Source organism: Pollachius pollachius, assembly GCF_949987615.1.
Source record: "Pollachius pollachius genome assembly, chromosome: 3".
NCBI lineage: Eukaryota > Metazoa > Chordata > Actinopteri > Gadiformes > Gadidae > Pollachius > Pollachius pollachius.
The window spans coordinates 4864230-4879701 of record NC_136936.1 but is presented as its reverse complement, the minus strand read 5'-3'; the positions used below and the strand labels follow the sequence as shown (position 1 = coordinate 4879701).

Genomic DNA, 15472 nt, shown 5'->3' with positions numbered 1-15472 from the left:
CCTCCCACTTTTCTCCGTCAACCAGAAGTGTTGCGTTTTCCGCACCTGTGATTGACAGGCAAGATGAGGTATCCACACCAATCAGGTGGGCAAAAAGATGCCCTGATAGGTCGGGAATGATTTGGGGCCGGTCTTACATTTTAATTGGCTCATACGGAGGCAGGCACAGTCTACTGGAAGTACATACTCTCACAGCTCTTCTCCCTCACTAATAGCTAACGGATCGCAGGGTCATTTCCAACCAATTACTCTGAAATGATAGCTCTTAAAGCTTACCTGCAGCACCTTCAGCCAGGGCAGAGACATCTTGTTAGCGTCGTCATTACACACTGGAGACTGGGGACTCCCATCTCAAATAGAGAGAATGAGATATCCATCTCGTAAGATTAAAGAATAAGGTGTAACACTTTACAGTCCGAACACATTTATTAACCATTATTAACTTAAGCTAAGTATTGAGTAATGATTAGCTAACAGTGATCAACCGTTTTCTATTGGTCTCGCAAGTAATTATTCACTAATGGCGGTCATGTTCACTAAGTTCATGCTGTTCATGTTAACTACGGTATTTATGCATACATTATTTAATATGCAATCAATAATTACAGGTTGAAGCCACTAACCCTTACTCTAACCTTTACCCTAGCCCTCATGTTAATGCCATTAACTTATTATTATTAATACTTAATACTGCATTCACTTATGGTAATTAACAGTTCATGCACCTTTTTATGCACCTTAATCGTAAAGTTTTACCGAAATTGAACACCCAAAATGAAACAAGGAAGGAATCAATGTCCTTGGAAAGATGTTCTGGGAAACATGTTGATAAGTGTACACAAGTTGCCCAAACAAACAAACCTACAACATTTTTCTAATTTGCTGTTGTAGTTGAGACACCAATGGTCAGAATAAGGGTCTGAATCACAGGGAGAAGTGGGCCGAGATGAGGGAGGAATGTGTGTTATCTGGCTGGTTGAAAATTTTTTTGCGGATATCTTGGAGTTCTGGCTGATTGTTGATAACAGACATTTGACCATGAGAGAACAGGACCACTTTGTCATTTTGGGTCGCTTGAATACAAAGATAGAGAGTTATCTATCCCCAAAGGGTAGAATTAGGTGACGAAGTAGCGCACAGAAGCACAAAGGGGAATACAAATGTAGATATGAATTTGGAACAATATATATATATTTATATACATAGCTTGTCCTTAGTTTACCCTGCCACTTGTGGATGTCATCTGTCTATATTGAAACAGTTGTGGCTAGTTTTTAATGCAATGTGGCATCATTTGATTATTTTTTTTCAAATTTGGCAGACTACATTGGAACCTGCATTTTAGATTTTACAGAATAAGTCTTGTTAATAATGGAACTTTTTTTTCACACAATATCCCTCATTTCTTTTAAGACTTTGATATTTCAGGGTAGCAAACAACATTTCTACAAGGTCTAGGGGCAGCTGTTGTCTTTGGGGATGGGTCGGGGCTAGAAGGAGACCTCACAACACATCTTCCCTCACCTCTCTTGTTCTGCAGACAGGAAGAAAATGAACAAAACAAAAATGGTGTCTCTGTCAAGAAAATCGGTTTCAAAAGGAAATCACCCATCCTTCCAACCTATTCCCCCCTCTCATAATGTTTCTATCTTTCATCCCCCCATCTCTATCTCTGTCTCTCTCGCTCTCTCTCTCTCTCTCTCTCTCTCTCTCTCTCTCTCTCTCGATTCATAAAAAAAAAGCAAAATTCTAAAACATCACATCACCCTACTAAACACACACCCACACACACAACAAGAGAGTCAGTACAATGCTAGTGTTCCAGAGACTGACAGCACGGTGTAACACACAACGATATAAACCAACAACACATTAATAAAGTGCATATCTCCTCCCCACCACCCTCACCTATTGTTAAATGGTTCTGCTTTCTAATCAGTTCTCTCTTTATGACATGTAGTAAAGCTAAAATACATAACAAAGGGCTAAGGCTGGGCACGTGCAACAAGGCATTTACTCTCTTGACCAAACCTCGAAACCAGCAAGAAGTGAGCAACAGCGGCATTACAAGTCCTTGTAATGTAGAATTGTAGAAATGTAATTCACAGCAGGGAACGATAGCTCTGTCGGTTTTAATAATAGTAATCCCCAAGGCTTGACATTGGGCATGGTCTAAATACAATTTCACGCTCTTCATATTAACTATAATGTACAGCCGCTGAGGATGTTGTAGAGCGATTTAAATAAAATGACAGCAGGGTTAATTTCCAGGCTTCAATTAAATGTTGCCCTTTAAATTGACATGGGACTTTTGTCGAACTGAGAACTGTTAAAGATTTCATGAATTAATTCATATTTTACTCATTTTATTAAACTCCATTTTCCACTTGAAACTATTGGGCAAAGAACCATTACAACCATTATTTTACGAGGCCATAAGAAAAAAGATTCGCAGCTTTGAAGAATGAAAAAGCCCACAGAGAGAACTAATTAAAGACGGTGGCAGTGATAGAGAGTGAGGAGCAATAAAGGGACTTTTAGGGAGTGATATAGGGAGGACTGAGCACAGGAAGCCGCCCACTGCATGTGTGTGTCTGTGTTTGTGTGTGTGTGTGTGCATGTGTGCATGTGTCTGTGTCACTACGTGTGTATGTGTGTGCGTGTCTGTGCCTGTGTCAGTATGTGTATGCGTGTGTGTGTGTGTTTGTGTCTGCATATGTGTGTGTGTGTCAGTATGTGTGTGTGTGTGTGTGTGTGTGCGTGTGTTTAGTGTGTGTGTGTTTGTGTGTGTCTGTGTGTGTGTGTGTGTTCGTGCATTTTACCTCTTTGACTTCTGCTATTGATACGTGAGATCAACCATGTGACCACTGTCTTCTGTCCTTCCCCCCCCTCGCTTGTGTGTATGTGTGTTTGTGTCCATGTGTTTGTGCGTGCATATGTGTGTGTCTATGAGCGTGTGCATGGGTGTTTGTGTACATGTGAGCGTGTGTATACTAGGTGTGTGTGTGTGTGTGTGTGTCATCATTGACCATGTGGGTCTGTACTCTACCTGTGACTACTGGGTTGGCTGTGTACCTGTGTGAAATACATGTGCAGCTGTGTGTCCGTAGGCATGCATGTACACATGTGCCTCTGTGTATGGGTGTGTGTCTGTGGTTCACCCTAATTTACTTGCAATCATTTGGCACACATTACACCATTTGGAATATGTAATTACAAATTATTTAGTGCAAGGATTTGGTTTTGAAGAGGTGGGTCACGTCCTGAAGGTATCGGTGTGTGTGTGTGTGTGTGTGTGTGTGTGTGTGTGTGTGTGTGTGTGTGTGTGTGTGTGTGTGTGTGTGTGTGTGTAAATTTGGCGTTAAGACAGAAGTGTATATTTGAACATCAAAGACATAACAGGTGCATATCAACTTCTAGGCAATGATGCCACGCTTTCATCATAAAACAACATTTTCCCTTAAAATAATCAAATAAACATTCCGAAAAATAGGTGTAGCAATATAGCAAGTTTTATTTGCGTCTGTATCAAATCGTATAACGAGAATATGGTTAAAGGAATAATTTTAATAAATGGCAAAAACACAGAAGAAATCGTTTTTTTTGTTGCACTCCAACTGGGTTTCGCCCTACCTAGTTCAATTTCGAGACTGGCAGGCAGATTATTATTAAATCAATACATTATTAATAAAACCACACAGATCACAGGCCAATGATCCCAGGAGCATGTTTAATAATGTAACAGTTTGCTGGTCCCCTCCTGACAGCGTGGGCAAACACACAAGCTTTAAAAGTCACACTAGTTCAAACGGAACATCTCCCATCATCCGCCGAGCTTGAAAGAAACAAATAGAGCAACGTGAGGAGAAACAGACAGATGATCATAGTATAACTATATTTAGACTGTTTACAGCCTCATTGAGCTGCACACAGCCTGCTTGGGTTCATTTCATCTTTTGGCCTATTTGTGGACATTGTGAGAGTAGCCGAGAAGGATCGGATAGTTACACGTTTAAAATAACTTTGGGAATGTTTTTTTTAGGTTACCAACACAACAACTTCAAAGCCCAGCATGTTTTTTGCCCTGGTCTCGGCCCCTGTGGTTGGTTGATCAGTTCCTGCACTACTTACCTAACCGGGCTCTGCTGTATCTTGCGCCCCCCTGTTTAGAAACCTTAATGAGGGACTTCATAAGCCCTAGGGAAACCAAAACAGTCGTATTGTAGGTATCCCTCTTCCTTCCACCCTGCAACCTCTAAACAGATTGACTGCATGGCTAAACTTGCATGATAAAACCTACAGAGTAAAACACAAGAAACTATTCGAAAAGTTTTCTTTTTTCTTCAGCTCCAGCGTCAGACGAGGGGAATTGAAGGTAAGGACGGAACCAAGGCCTGATTGAATAGACTGACGAAAACATTCGTCCAATTATAGACCACTTCTTCTCTCGTTTTTTTTCGTGTGTCTATTTTGAACTTGGAAGTGGAATATCAAGTGGCTTGGATTGTCTCACCCTCAAGCCGGTGGCGCTGTCTTCCACCTCCAATTCACAATCACACGTGCTGATCACTTTCTCCCCACCGTGGATCTAACACGGGTGACCTTTGAAAGGCAAATGGAGACACAGGCGAGCGCGAAGGAAAAGAGCAGAAGCACACATTGACACAAACTCAATTGAGATTCTGCACAAAGCAGCGTGTTTCGGGCTTATTGAAGTCATTCCTCAAACAAACATCAGGTACCACAGCATCGGATCTCTAATCCTTCACACACGCACGCACGCACGCACACACACAAACACACACACGCACACAACATCACCCCACAACACAGAGAACCACACACATACACAAACACCCTACTACATACACACACACACACCACATCCCTAAACACACATGCACAGACACAGACACACATACAGCCACATCAATACCCTTCTACAAACACACACACACACACACACACACACACACACACACAAACACACACACACACACACACACACACAAACACACACACACACACAATCACACCGTCCTACACAGACAATCATACACACACACAAACACAAGGGAGTATAGCACTGCCAGCTAAACGTAAACACCAGGAGGTCAGTAATCCACACACGATGTGCCCTTTGGCAGGAAGCACCCTAGGAAGAGTGGGCATCATTAAGACTAAATGAGGACATAAATAGTGCACACAGCAATGGGCAAATAGAGGGCGGATTACCCAAACGGAGACAGGTTCAGTGAGAAAGGAAGGGCCAGACACGGAGGGATTAGCCACTGACGAGGACATTTTCCGATGTTGGAAAATATTTACTGAAGTAAACGCACAATATTGCTCTGAATTGATTGAACCTTTTCAGTTTTTTTTTATTGAATTTGGTTTGAATTGTGAGTCTGCATGGCAGAGACCCCTTTCCAGTAAGATTTTTTATAAATATACAAATTCGCCGATATAACACCAACATGTTTTGTATTACTATTTTTTTTTTTTCATTTAGCATACGCTTGCGTCCAAAGGGATCCATTTTTTTCCATTTTCTCGACTTTCCTTCCCCCTACTGCCTGTTCGAATGGTCTAGTGGAACAATCAACTTCTGAACACACGCATGCATCCTCTCATATTTATGAATGATGAGACAATGTTTGTATCCACTTTAAACAATCTGAATGCATTGCTCCAGAAAGGGCAGAGTTAAGCCGTATTTTCTGATTCATTGCGGAGATAGCCGGCCGATGTGAAACTCGTTCGCGCGTGTGAGGGAAGCCTTCGGAGAGGAGAACATAATAAGTGGTTTCAATGCCGGCCAGAATACATGGTTTTTTTGTTACATTTTACCACTGCTGGCCGAGTTTTCGGTGGCCGATTACGTGCATACAGATCTCCGCCTCCAGCACATGAAACAAATGTGAGCGAGAGTGAAACGCCCGCTCGCCCGGATTTAAGCTTGTCTGCCGTCCGACTTTAGATACTAATCTAAAGCCTGATTCGTGAGACAAGAACGGATGTCACCTGGTCTAACTCAATATTCTGTCGGCAAGATAGAACACCTCACAATACTATCCTGGAAGCTTTAAGATATTAGTATTTACTTGGGTGTTACGAATCCCTTAAGACACTTTCATCCAGGTCATTTAGGTGCAGAGGATTAGGCATGTTGCTTGTTGAAGCGTATCGGTCGGCTGTGGACATTGGGCATCGAACCCTGTTCCTTTTGGTTGAGCGGCGACCACCTCAGTCACTAATCTATCCTGGCCTTGATCTTGAGGACTGCCCCTACATTTGAGTTACAATGTTATATTTTGAAGTAAAAACAAAGGCAGTACCCCATGGTTTGTGAATGAGGCAAAACTTCATTCCAGCTCTACTGTTTTGCCATATTTTGGTTAATCAAATATAATGGCTCCCACTGAGCACTAATTATTCTTCCGTCTTCTCTCTTAGGGGTCCTGGAGAGAACAGTGGAGGGGGAAGCGATGGCTCTCACCAAGGCCAAGACTCTGTACAAGTCCTGCACCAATGAGAGTGAGTCTGACCATGTCCCCACATAACCACATGCACACACACACCCACACACACTCACACACAACCACACAACATCACCCAACTAAACACACACCCACACACACAACAAAATCCTACTACATATACAAACACACAAACTAATACCCTTCTACACACACACACATGTCCCCACATAACCACGTCCCCACAAAACCATATCCACTTATATTTAAGTGTTTACCAAAGTGTGTTAGCTCTGTTTAAAGTGAGCTGGCTGCATCCCACACTGTTTAAAGCTTTGCATGAATAAGTAATTATAGATGAGCATTTTTTCCAAAGGCATCATAAATAACGGATTTAGGGTCAGGGTGAACAGTATATGCAAACAAACAACCGTGCACTTATGTTTGACATGAAAAGAATCACTGTTTAGTAAATTATTCAAACCCAATGACTGTTTGTGTTTGCTCTTGTTTTGCATGGATGGATGTTTAGCTCTGATCGAGCAGCGAGGAGGGGACCCCCTGCTGGCCATGCTGCCTGAACTGTTTGAGTGGCCCATGGCCATGGATAACTGGGAGGCCAAGTACGGTACGGTGGGCTTTCCATTAGATAGAGCCAGCGCCATCGACTGGCAACTCCCCGCTGTCTAAATGACCTTATATGGTCGAGTACTGGATTCTGATTGGGCAATTCTGATTGGGCGTGTAGCATCTACAGTAGCTGCTATCTTTGCTTTACACGGGGAATGGGTTAGCCTAGCGATTGTAATACTTGCACTTGGTTCTATGAACATCTTTACTGTACCGACAGCGATATATTGTTTCACTTCTTATGACAAATGTACTTATTGTAACAAATGCACTTACTGTAAGTCGCTTTGGATAAAAGCGTCTGCTAAATGCCCTAAATGTAAATGTAAATGTAAATGCAATAAGGTTCCATGGGTGTGCATTATGTTTTAATGACGGGCAAGCAATGCAGAAAAATGTGTTACTTGCAGCGGATTAAGTTGATAAAAACACAATGGCAAGTACTTTTAGCAGTTATAGATCAATCAAAGTAAGTAATATGTAATTATTGGTTTATTCCTAACTTAACAGGCATCACATCTCCACCCCCGTCAGAGTGGTTTATTCCTAACTTAACGAGCATCACATCTCCACCCCCGTCAGAGTGGTTTATTCCTAACTTAACAGGCATTACATCTCCACCCCCGTCAGAGTGGTTTATTCCTAATTTAACAAGCATCACATCTTCCCCCCCGTCAGTGTGGTGTAGTCCTGACTTAACGGGAACTTCATCACCAACCCCGTCAGAGTGGTATATTCCTAACAAATCGAGCATCACATTTCAACCCCCCGTCAGAGTGGTATATACCTGACTTAACGAGCATCACATCTCAACCCCCCGTCAGAGTGGTATATTCCTGACTTAACGAGCATCACATCTCCAGCCCCGTCAGAGTGGTTTATTCCTGACAAAACGAGCATCACATCTCCACCCCCGTCAGAGTGGTTTATTCCTGACTTAACGAGCATCACATCTCCACCCCCGTCAGAGTGGTTTATTCCTGAAAAAACGAGCATCACATCTCCACCCCCGTCAGAGTGGTTTATTCCTGACAAAACGAGCATCACATCTCCACCCCCCATCAGAGTGGTTTATTCCTGACTTAACGAGCATCACATCTCCAGCCCCGTCAGAGTGGTTTATTCCTGACTTAACAAGCATCACATCTCCAGCCCCGTCAGAGTGGTATATTCCTGACTTAACGAGCATCACACCTTCAGCCCCGTCAGAGTGGTTTATTCCTGACTTAACGAGCATCACATCTCCACCCCCGTCAGAGTGGTTTATTCCTGACTTAACGAGCATCACATCTCCGCCCCCGTCAGAGTGGTTTATTCCTGACTTAACGAGCATCACATCTCCAGCCCCGTCAGAGTGGTATATTCCTGACTTAACGAGCATCACATCTTCAGCCCCGTCAGAGTGGTTTATTCCTGACTTAACAAGCATCACATCTCCACCCCCGTCAGAGTGGTTTATTCCTGACTCAACGAGCATCACATCTTCACCCCCGTCAGTGTGGTGTAGTCCTGACTTAACGAGCATCACATCTCCAGCCCCGTCAGAGTGGTTTATTCCTGACTTAACGAGCATCACATCTCCAGCCCCGTCAGAGTAGTTTATTCCTGATTTAACGAGCATCACATCTTCACCCCCGTCAGTGTGGTGTAGTCCTGACTTAACGAGCATCACATCTCCAGCCCCGTCAGAGTGGTTTATTCCTGACTTAACGAGCATCACATCTTCACCCCCGTCAGTGTGGTTTATTCCTGACTTAACGAGCATCACATCTCCAGCCCCGTCAGAGTGGTTTATTCCTGACTTAACGAGCATCACATCTTCACCCCCGTCAGTGTGGTGTAGTCCTGACTTAACGAGCATCACATCTCCAGCCCCGTCAGAGTGGTTTATTCCTGACTTAACGAGCATCACATCTTCAGCCCCGTCAGAGTGGTTTATTCCTGACTTAACGAGCATCACATCTCCACCCCCGTCAGAGTGGTTTATTCCTGACTCAACGAGCATCACATCTTCACCCCCGTCAGTGTGGTGTAGTCCTGACTTAACGAGCATCACATCTCCAGCCCCGTCAGAGTGGTATATTCCTGACTTAACGAGCACCACATCTCCAGCCCCGTCAGAGTGGTTTATTCCTGATTTAACGAGCATCACATCTTCACCCCCGTCAGTGTGGTGTAGTCCTGACTTAACGAGCATCACATCTCCAGCCCCGTCAGAGTGGTTTATTCCTGACTTAACGAGCATCACATCTTCACCCCCGTCAGTGTGGTTTATTCCTGACTTAACGAGCATCACATCTCCAGCCCCGTCAGAGTGGTTTATTCCTGACTTAACGAGCATCACATCTTCACCCCCGTCAGTGTGGTTTATTCCTGACTTAACGAGCATCACATCTCCAGCCCCGTCAGAGTGGTTTATTCCTGACTTAACGAGCATCACATCTTCACCCCCGTCAGTGTGGTGTAGTCCTGACTTAACGAGCATCACATCTCCAGCCCCGTCAGAGTGGTTTATTCCTGACTTAACGAGCATCACATCTTCACCCCCGTCAGTGTGGTTTATTCCTGACTTAACGAGCATCACATCTTCACCCCCGTCAGTGTGGTTTATTCCTGACTTAACTGGCACTACTCCCCCCGCCCCCAGGCGCCGATTGGAGGCTGGAGGACGCCGTCGCCCAGCTGAACGTGAAGCACGCAACACAAGTCGTGCTAAACTTCTTCGTGGGCCCCGACGACAGGGACTCCAACGCACACATCATTCATGTAGGTGTGCGCCCGTAATGGACACCCGGTCGTGAAGCGTAGTGTGGAGACTGGGTTGTGTAGTCTCCACCACCGCGGGGGGGTTCGGGTGCTGTAGCAACCCCTGGAGAATGAGGAGGAATCTGTATTGGTATTTTTTATATTCAATTTAAAAAAAACCAATATCGTTAGCCTCATAGAATAATCATGGCATAAAAGTAATGCTTAAGATTTGTCTTGTCTCTAGAATTAAAAAATGCCTAAGTCAAATCAATGACTTAGGTAGATACTGATTATGGAATGTAAAAAGCGCTCTGATTGGCTAAGAATATAGCCAACGAGGCCCAGTGAATCAGCAGTGCTAGGAGAGTAGAGTTAGGTTAGATGTCACAATTTGGCCAAAATATGATTTAGGCAATTATGCTTTGAGGCTAACGATAAGTTATGAAGTGTCTACTAATATTTTTGTGAATACCACTTCGAAATAATCCATTATTCTTTTGCCAATATTACATTACACATGAATATTGAGACGATGCAAACGAAACCGAACGGAGTAACATCCACCAGACTGTGTGAAGATGTGGGGGCAGAGGGGCTGGTGATGTGTAGCGGCTCTTCTTTCACCCTACCTGTAGCCACGGGTTTTGGTTCATTCTTGAATACAGCACAGTTTCTCGTCTAATGCTTTCTATTGGTTTGTTCTGTCCCCAGTTTGACCAGCAGTCCAGCCTCGGCCTCTTATCCAGAGATTATTACGCCTGCACTGGACCTTATACAGAGGTACGCCTCAGGTTATCACGCAGACAGACACGCACGCGAGCGCGCACACACACACATACTCACCCACACAAATACACGCACGCACATGCAAGCACACGCATGCACTCACACAAACACATGTACATAAAGCAAACAGATACACACACACACACACGCACGGGCACACAATCACACACACAGGCTCACACACACACACACTCACACACTAAGACACACCGACACGCAGGCACACAAATACACCGCAAGCACACGCACCCACGCACACGCACACACACGCATGCACTCACACATGCACATGCACATAAAGCAAACAGATACACAGACACAGGCACAGAAACACACACACACTCACACGCACGCAAACAAACACACCGCACGCACAGACACACACACACACACACACAGACACACGCACAGACAAACACACAAACACACACACAGATACACACCAGCCTCCGACTCCCTTGCGGGACCATCGGGACTGGCAGTAAATCCTGATTCAAATCAAGGCAACACAACGGGACAAACCGGGCTCTGGCCAAATCCAAACCATATGTTTGGCATTCGCTGAGACATCCTACGACCTGGTCTAATTTGATAGTTTACCAAGTCTCTGTTTTATATGCTCAAAGCACCAGTTATTTGTCAAGCCTAGCCTGAGGTGGATCACAGCACAAATTTGGGATGGTTTCCATTAACCAGTGACCTTTCTTCTTTCCTGAAAATAATGGGCGGATTTGTTGTACCAATAACCACTTTGTGTGTATGTGTGTGTTTGTATGTTTGCTTTATGTGCATGTGTTTGTGTGTGTGTGCGTGCGTGTGTGTGTGTGTGTGTGTGTATGCTTGTGTGTATGTGTGTGTGTTTATATCTGTGTGCCGGTGTGCATGCGCGTGTATGCGTGCGCGCGTGTGTTTGTATGTATGTTTGCCCGCTTGCGTGTGTCATGCCTTTGTGCATGTGTGCTTGCGCAAATGTGTACGCGTGTGTGTATGTGTATTTGTGTGTGTGCTCCTCAAGGTATGCCGGGCATATGAGCAGTTCATGATTGACCTGGTGAAGCTAATCCGTAGCGACCGCGGCCTGGCCGTCAACGAGAGCAGCATCAAGGAGGAGGTTGCCAGGGCCATCGAGCTGGAGAAGGACATCGCTAATGTGAGAACAATGTGCCTCCACCATAATTACTTTCCCCCCCCCTCCCCCACCAACGTCTCACTGTTGACCCATCCAAGGTGCAAAATGTGAAAAGGAAGTCGTTTATCGAGCTCTTACAACTGGGGGGAACTTTGGTTCCCGACCAGGATTGCTTTCCTCAGAAACACCGGTTGTACGAGTTTATCACCCTCGTACAACAGGGGACGCTTGGGCTGCCTTTGGCCGACCACTCCGTTGCCTCTCGTCTGACCCGTTCGGGAGAAAAGTTGCCTTGAAACACACGGCGAAGACTACTGCCATCTACGCAGTAGCGTGAACGTTCTGCGTTGTGCAAGATGCAATAAGTCTCCTTAACATCGGGTGGCGCTATTCTCGTGGCGCTAGTCCGCCCCTCCCCGACACCACGCTGATTTGCTGGTTGTAACCAATCAGAGGCTCTGGTCCTCAGACGCAAACGATCCCAAACTTTGCATGTTGATTCGGATCAGACATCAAAAGCTTCCAACACAGCTGAACACAACAAAACAGATTTGTCCCCAAACTCGTCCGAGTCTCCCCAAACGTTTCAGACGGCCAGCGGTTGGGCCGGTGTGTAGCGTGAGTTCAGGGGATTTGGTGAGCGGCTCGCTGAACACACAAGCCGCTCACCAGAAATACCCTGGAATGCGGTGATGCCTGACCGTCCGCGGTTGTCCACGCTTCCCCGTGTGCCGGTACCCCGGTCGGTCCCAGTTCCTCGCTGCCTCCTTAGCTCTGACGGGCGGCGGGCTCTAACAACGCAGCGCCGGCGTTCTGACAGTTCGGCGGCTCGGCTCTCCAGCTGCTTCTCAGCTCATTTGTTAGTGTTGGCGCTGTAGCCGGCCCACGCGCCACGCTGGTATTCCCGACCAGGAACGCCGGGAGAGGGGGCAACGTTGTTACGACACCCTTTGCTTTCTAGTTCATATTTTATCTGTGACTAACTCTTTATTTACTATATTTATTTGATCTTGTTCTCCCTCACTCCCCCTATTCCGCCACATCCATCCCTCTCTCTTGCTCCCTCTATCTCCTTCCCTCACTCTCGCCTCCTCTCTCTCTCTCTCTCTCTCTCTCTCTCTCTCTCTCTCTCTCTCTCTCTCTCTCTCTCTCTCTCTCTCTCTCTGCGTGTAACCCAGGCGACTGACACCCTGGAGGAGCGGAACAACCCGGTGCTGCTGTATAATAAGATGAAACTCAGTGATCTCAACACAAACTTCACCCTGGAGGTCGAGTCACAGGTGGGAACAGCTCCCAATCTGTCACAGTTCATTTTCTATTTTCTCCAGATCATCTGCGACCCTTAGCCTAATGTTCCTCTCTCTCTCTCCACTCTGCGTGACCCCGGGGGGCTCGTCCGAACAGGTGTTTAACTGGAGCTACTTCACCGCCAAAATCATGGAAACAGTCAACATTTCTGTTCCCGAGTCTGAGAACATTGTCAACTACGCTCCCAACTATTTCAGAAGGCTCCAACCTGTCCTGGCTTTATACTCTAAGAGGTCTGTGTGTGTGTGTGTCTGTGTGTGTACGTGAGTGTGTGTGTGTGTGTTTCTCTATGAGTGTGTGCTTATTTGTGTTTGTGTCTGTGTGCTTACGTGTGCGTGTTTCTCTATGTGCGTGTATGTATTTAAGACAGTCTCACTGCGTCGACTGAAGACGCACAAGGACACCCTTTACGTCAGCAGTTAACGCCAAAAGCCACTGAAAAAGCGTTGATTTTTGACGAACTCGGAGTGAGACTCCGTTAGTGTGTGTGCGTTTGTGTGTGTGTTTCTTTATGTGTGCGTGTGTGTATCTGTTTGTGTGTGTGTGTGTGTGTGTCTATGTGTTTCTCTGTGGATGTATGTGTGTGGGGGTGGGGTGGGATCAAAATGTACATAATAATTGAATTTCTTTGAATGAATGTATTTTCTGCTTGGCCCCGCAGAGACCTGCAGAACTACATGGTGTGGCGCTTTGTCATGAACATGGTGGTGGACTTGAGCGCCGCTTACAGAGACACCAAGAAAGCCTTCCGCAAAGTACGTCAGCAGCAACATTGCCATACACCACCCAACCATTAGGCCTATCCAATCTGTACCGTTCTTCATGTCCCTCTTCCCATACACACCGTATCCTATTCATCAGTTAATTGGCCGACGCCTACATGTAAACCCATACTGTGAGCAGGTCTGAGATAGACGTGTTGCTCAAGGGATGCCTGTCAGGAATCAACCCCCCAACCACGGCGCTCTCCTGCCCGCGTCACCGTGACATTGACAATCCCTCTTCTCTCGTAACATTCTGGTTTGAGGCTCGTTTGCTTTCAGTCGCTCATGTCCCGTGTATGATTACCAGCTGGCCGACGTGCCCATCACCGTGACACAGCAATCAGAGGGAAGGCTGCCTTCATTTGTTTTTCCTCTTTCCTCCGGAAGGCTCTGTCGGGAACGACATCGGAGTCGTCGGTGTGGCGACAGTGTGCGCTCTACGTCAACAACAACATGGACAGCGCCGTCGGCAGGCTGTATGTGGAGGAAGCCTTCAGCCCGGAGAGCAAACACCTGGTCAGTATAACCACCCCACCGCTGCTCTGCTGGGTTGCCATTGGTCAATCTTTATAAATCTGCGGATTCTCATGCTGTGTTTTTCCAGTTCAATGGAATGAAAAGCCGATGCAGATAAACGCACCCTTCTTGCGTTGGAGAACCCGAGTGCCGAGTCTTTAAATTTTACGGCTTAAAGTGATATTTTTGTCAGGGGTAACTCATGGAAAGCACATCAGACACCCAAATTCCTCCTTCAACCCACAGTCATTATCACATGCTTCTTCCTTTCAACTCAGCCGGAATTGAGGCTTATTGTCAGAGATAAGTATCACTAGTGTAAGAGGAATAAGACTCCAAAAACATTCCACGACTACTGTACGTTCGCTGGTGTTACAGCAACGGATATTGCAGTTGGCTTCTTCTGAGGAGGAGGAAACTATAAAGATAAGCTACTTGACCATAACCTGATTCTTATCCCGAATCCTAACACGAATGCTTACGCAAACCCTATCCTTAAATCAGAAACTAGCCAACTCCGACATTAAAGCTACGACGCTAGCATGAGTAAACTAAACTACACGGCTTGACGTAAGTTATGTGTGTGATAAAACTGTTCATTATTTCGGCTCTGGGGACAAAAAAGGGTAAAAATAGGAATAGTTGTAATGGATGTTGTACTTAGTGTGGAAAGGACCACTCCAAGTGTGTGATTTTGTGTCCATCTGTGTGTGCGTGTTTGTGTGGGGGTGTGTGTGTATGTGTACAATCATGATGTTTGCACGTGGCCGCGTGTGTTTGCACACAGATGTACTATATTTATGCATATGCATGTGCCAAGATATCTCTAACACCTGTCGTCATGGAAGAGTCCCACAGGCCTTACATACCATGCATACTCGAGTACATACACATACACGAGTTCCTCGCATCAAACTCCACACCGAGGTGTGTGTGTGTGTGTGTGTGTGTGTGTGTGTTTGTGTATCTGGGTGTGTGTTGGTGTGTCTTGGGGTGGGAGTGATGGGGGGGCTTCAATTTACAGTAAACTTTGGAGCTCAAAAAGCAAAGCATACAAACACAGAGACGTACGTGGACAGCATCTGTGTCATAATATTAAGGTTTTATTAAGG

General features: G+C 45.6%; 1 protein-coding gene across 1 annotated transcript in view; it reads left to right on the top strand.

Annotated features, from left to right (window-relative positions):
• The window catches only part of LOC307073491 (neprilysin-like), a 29285-nt gene that overhangs the window by 8837 nt on the left and 4976 nt on the right, over window positions 1–15472 (top strand). The window contains exons 5-13 of the mRNA XM_079733352.1: window positions 6457–6537; window positions 7012–7107; window positions 9757–9875; window positions 10569–10637; window positions 11659–11793; window positions 12951–13052; window positions 13177–13313; window positions 13742–13835; window positions 14232–14360. Of these exons, the coding sequence (XP_079589478.1) occupies window positions 6457–6537; window positions 7012–7107; window positions 9757–9875; window positions 10569–10637; window positions 11659–11793; window positions 12951–13052; window positions 13177–13313; window positions 13742–13835; window positions 14232–14360 (962 nt within the window). The remainder of the gene's footprint in view (window positions 1–6456; window positions 6538–7011; window positions 7108–9756; window positions 9876–10568; window positions 10638–11658; window positions 11794–12950; window positions 13053–13176; window positions 13314–13741; window positions 13836–14231; window positions 14361–15472) is intronic.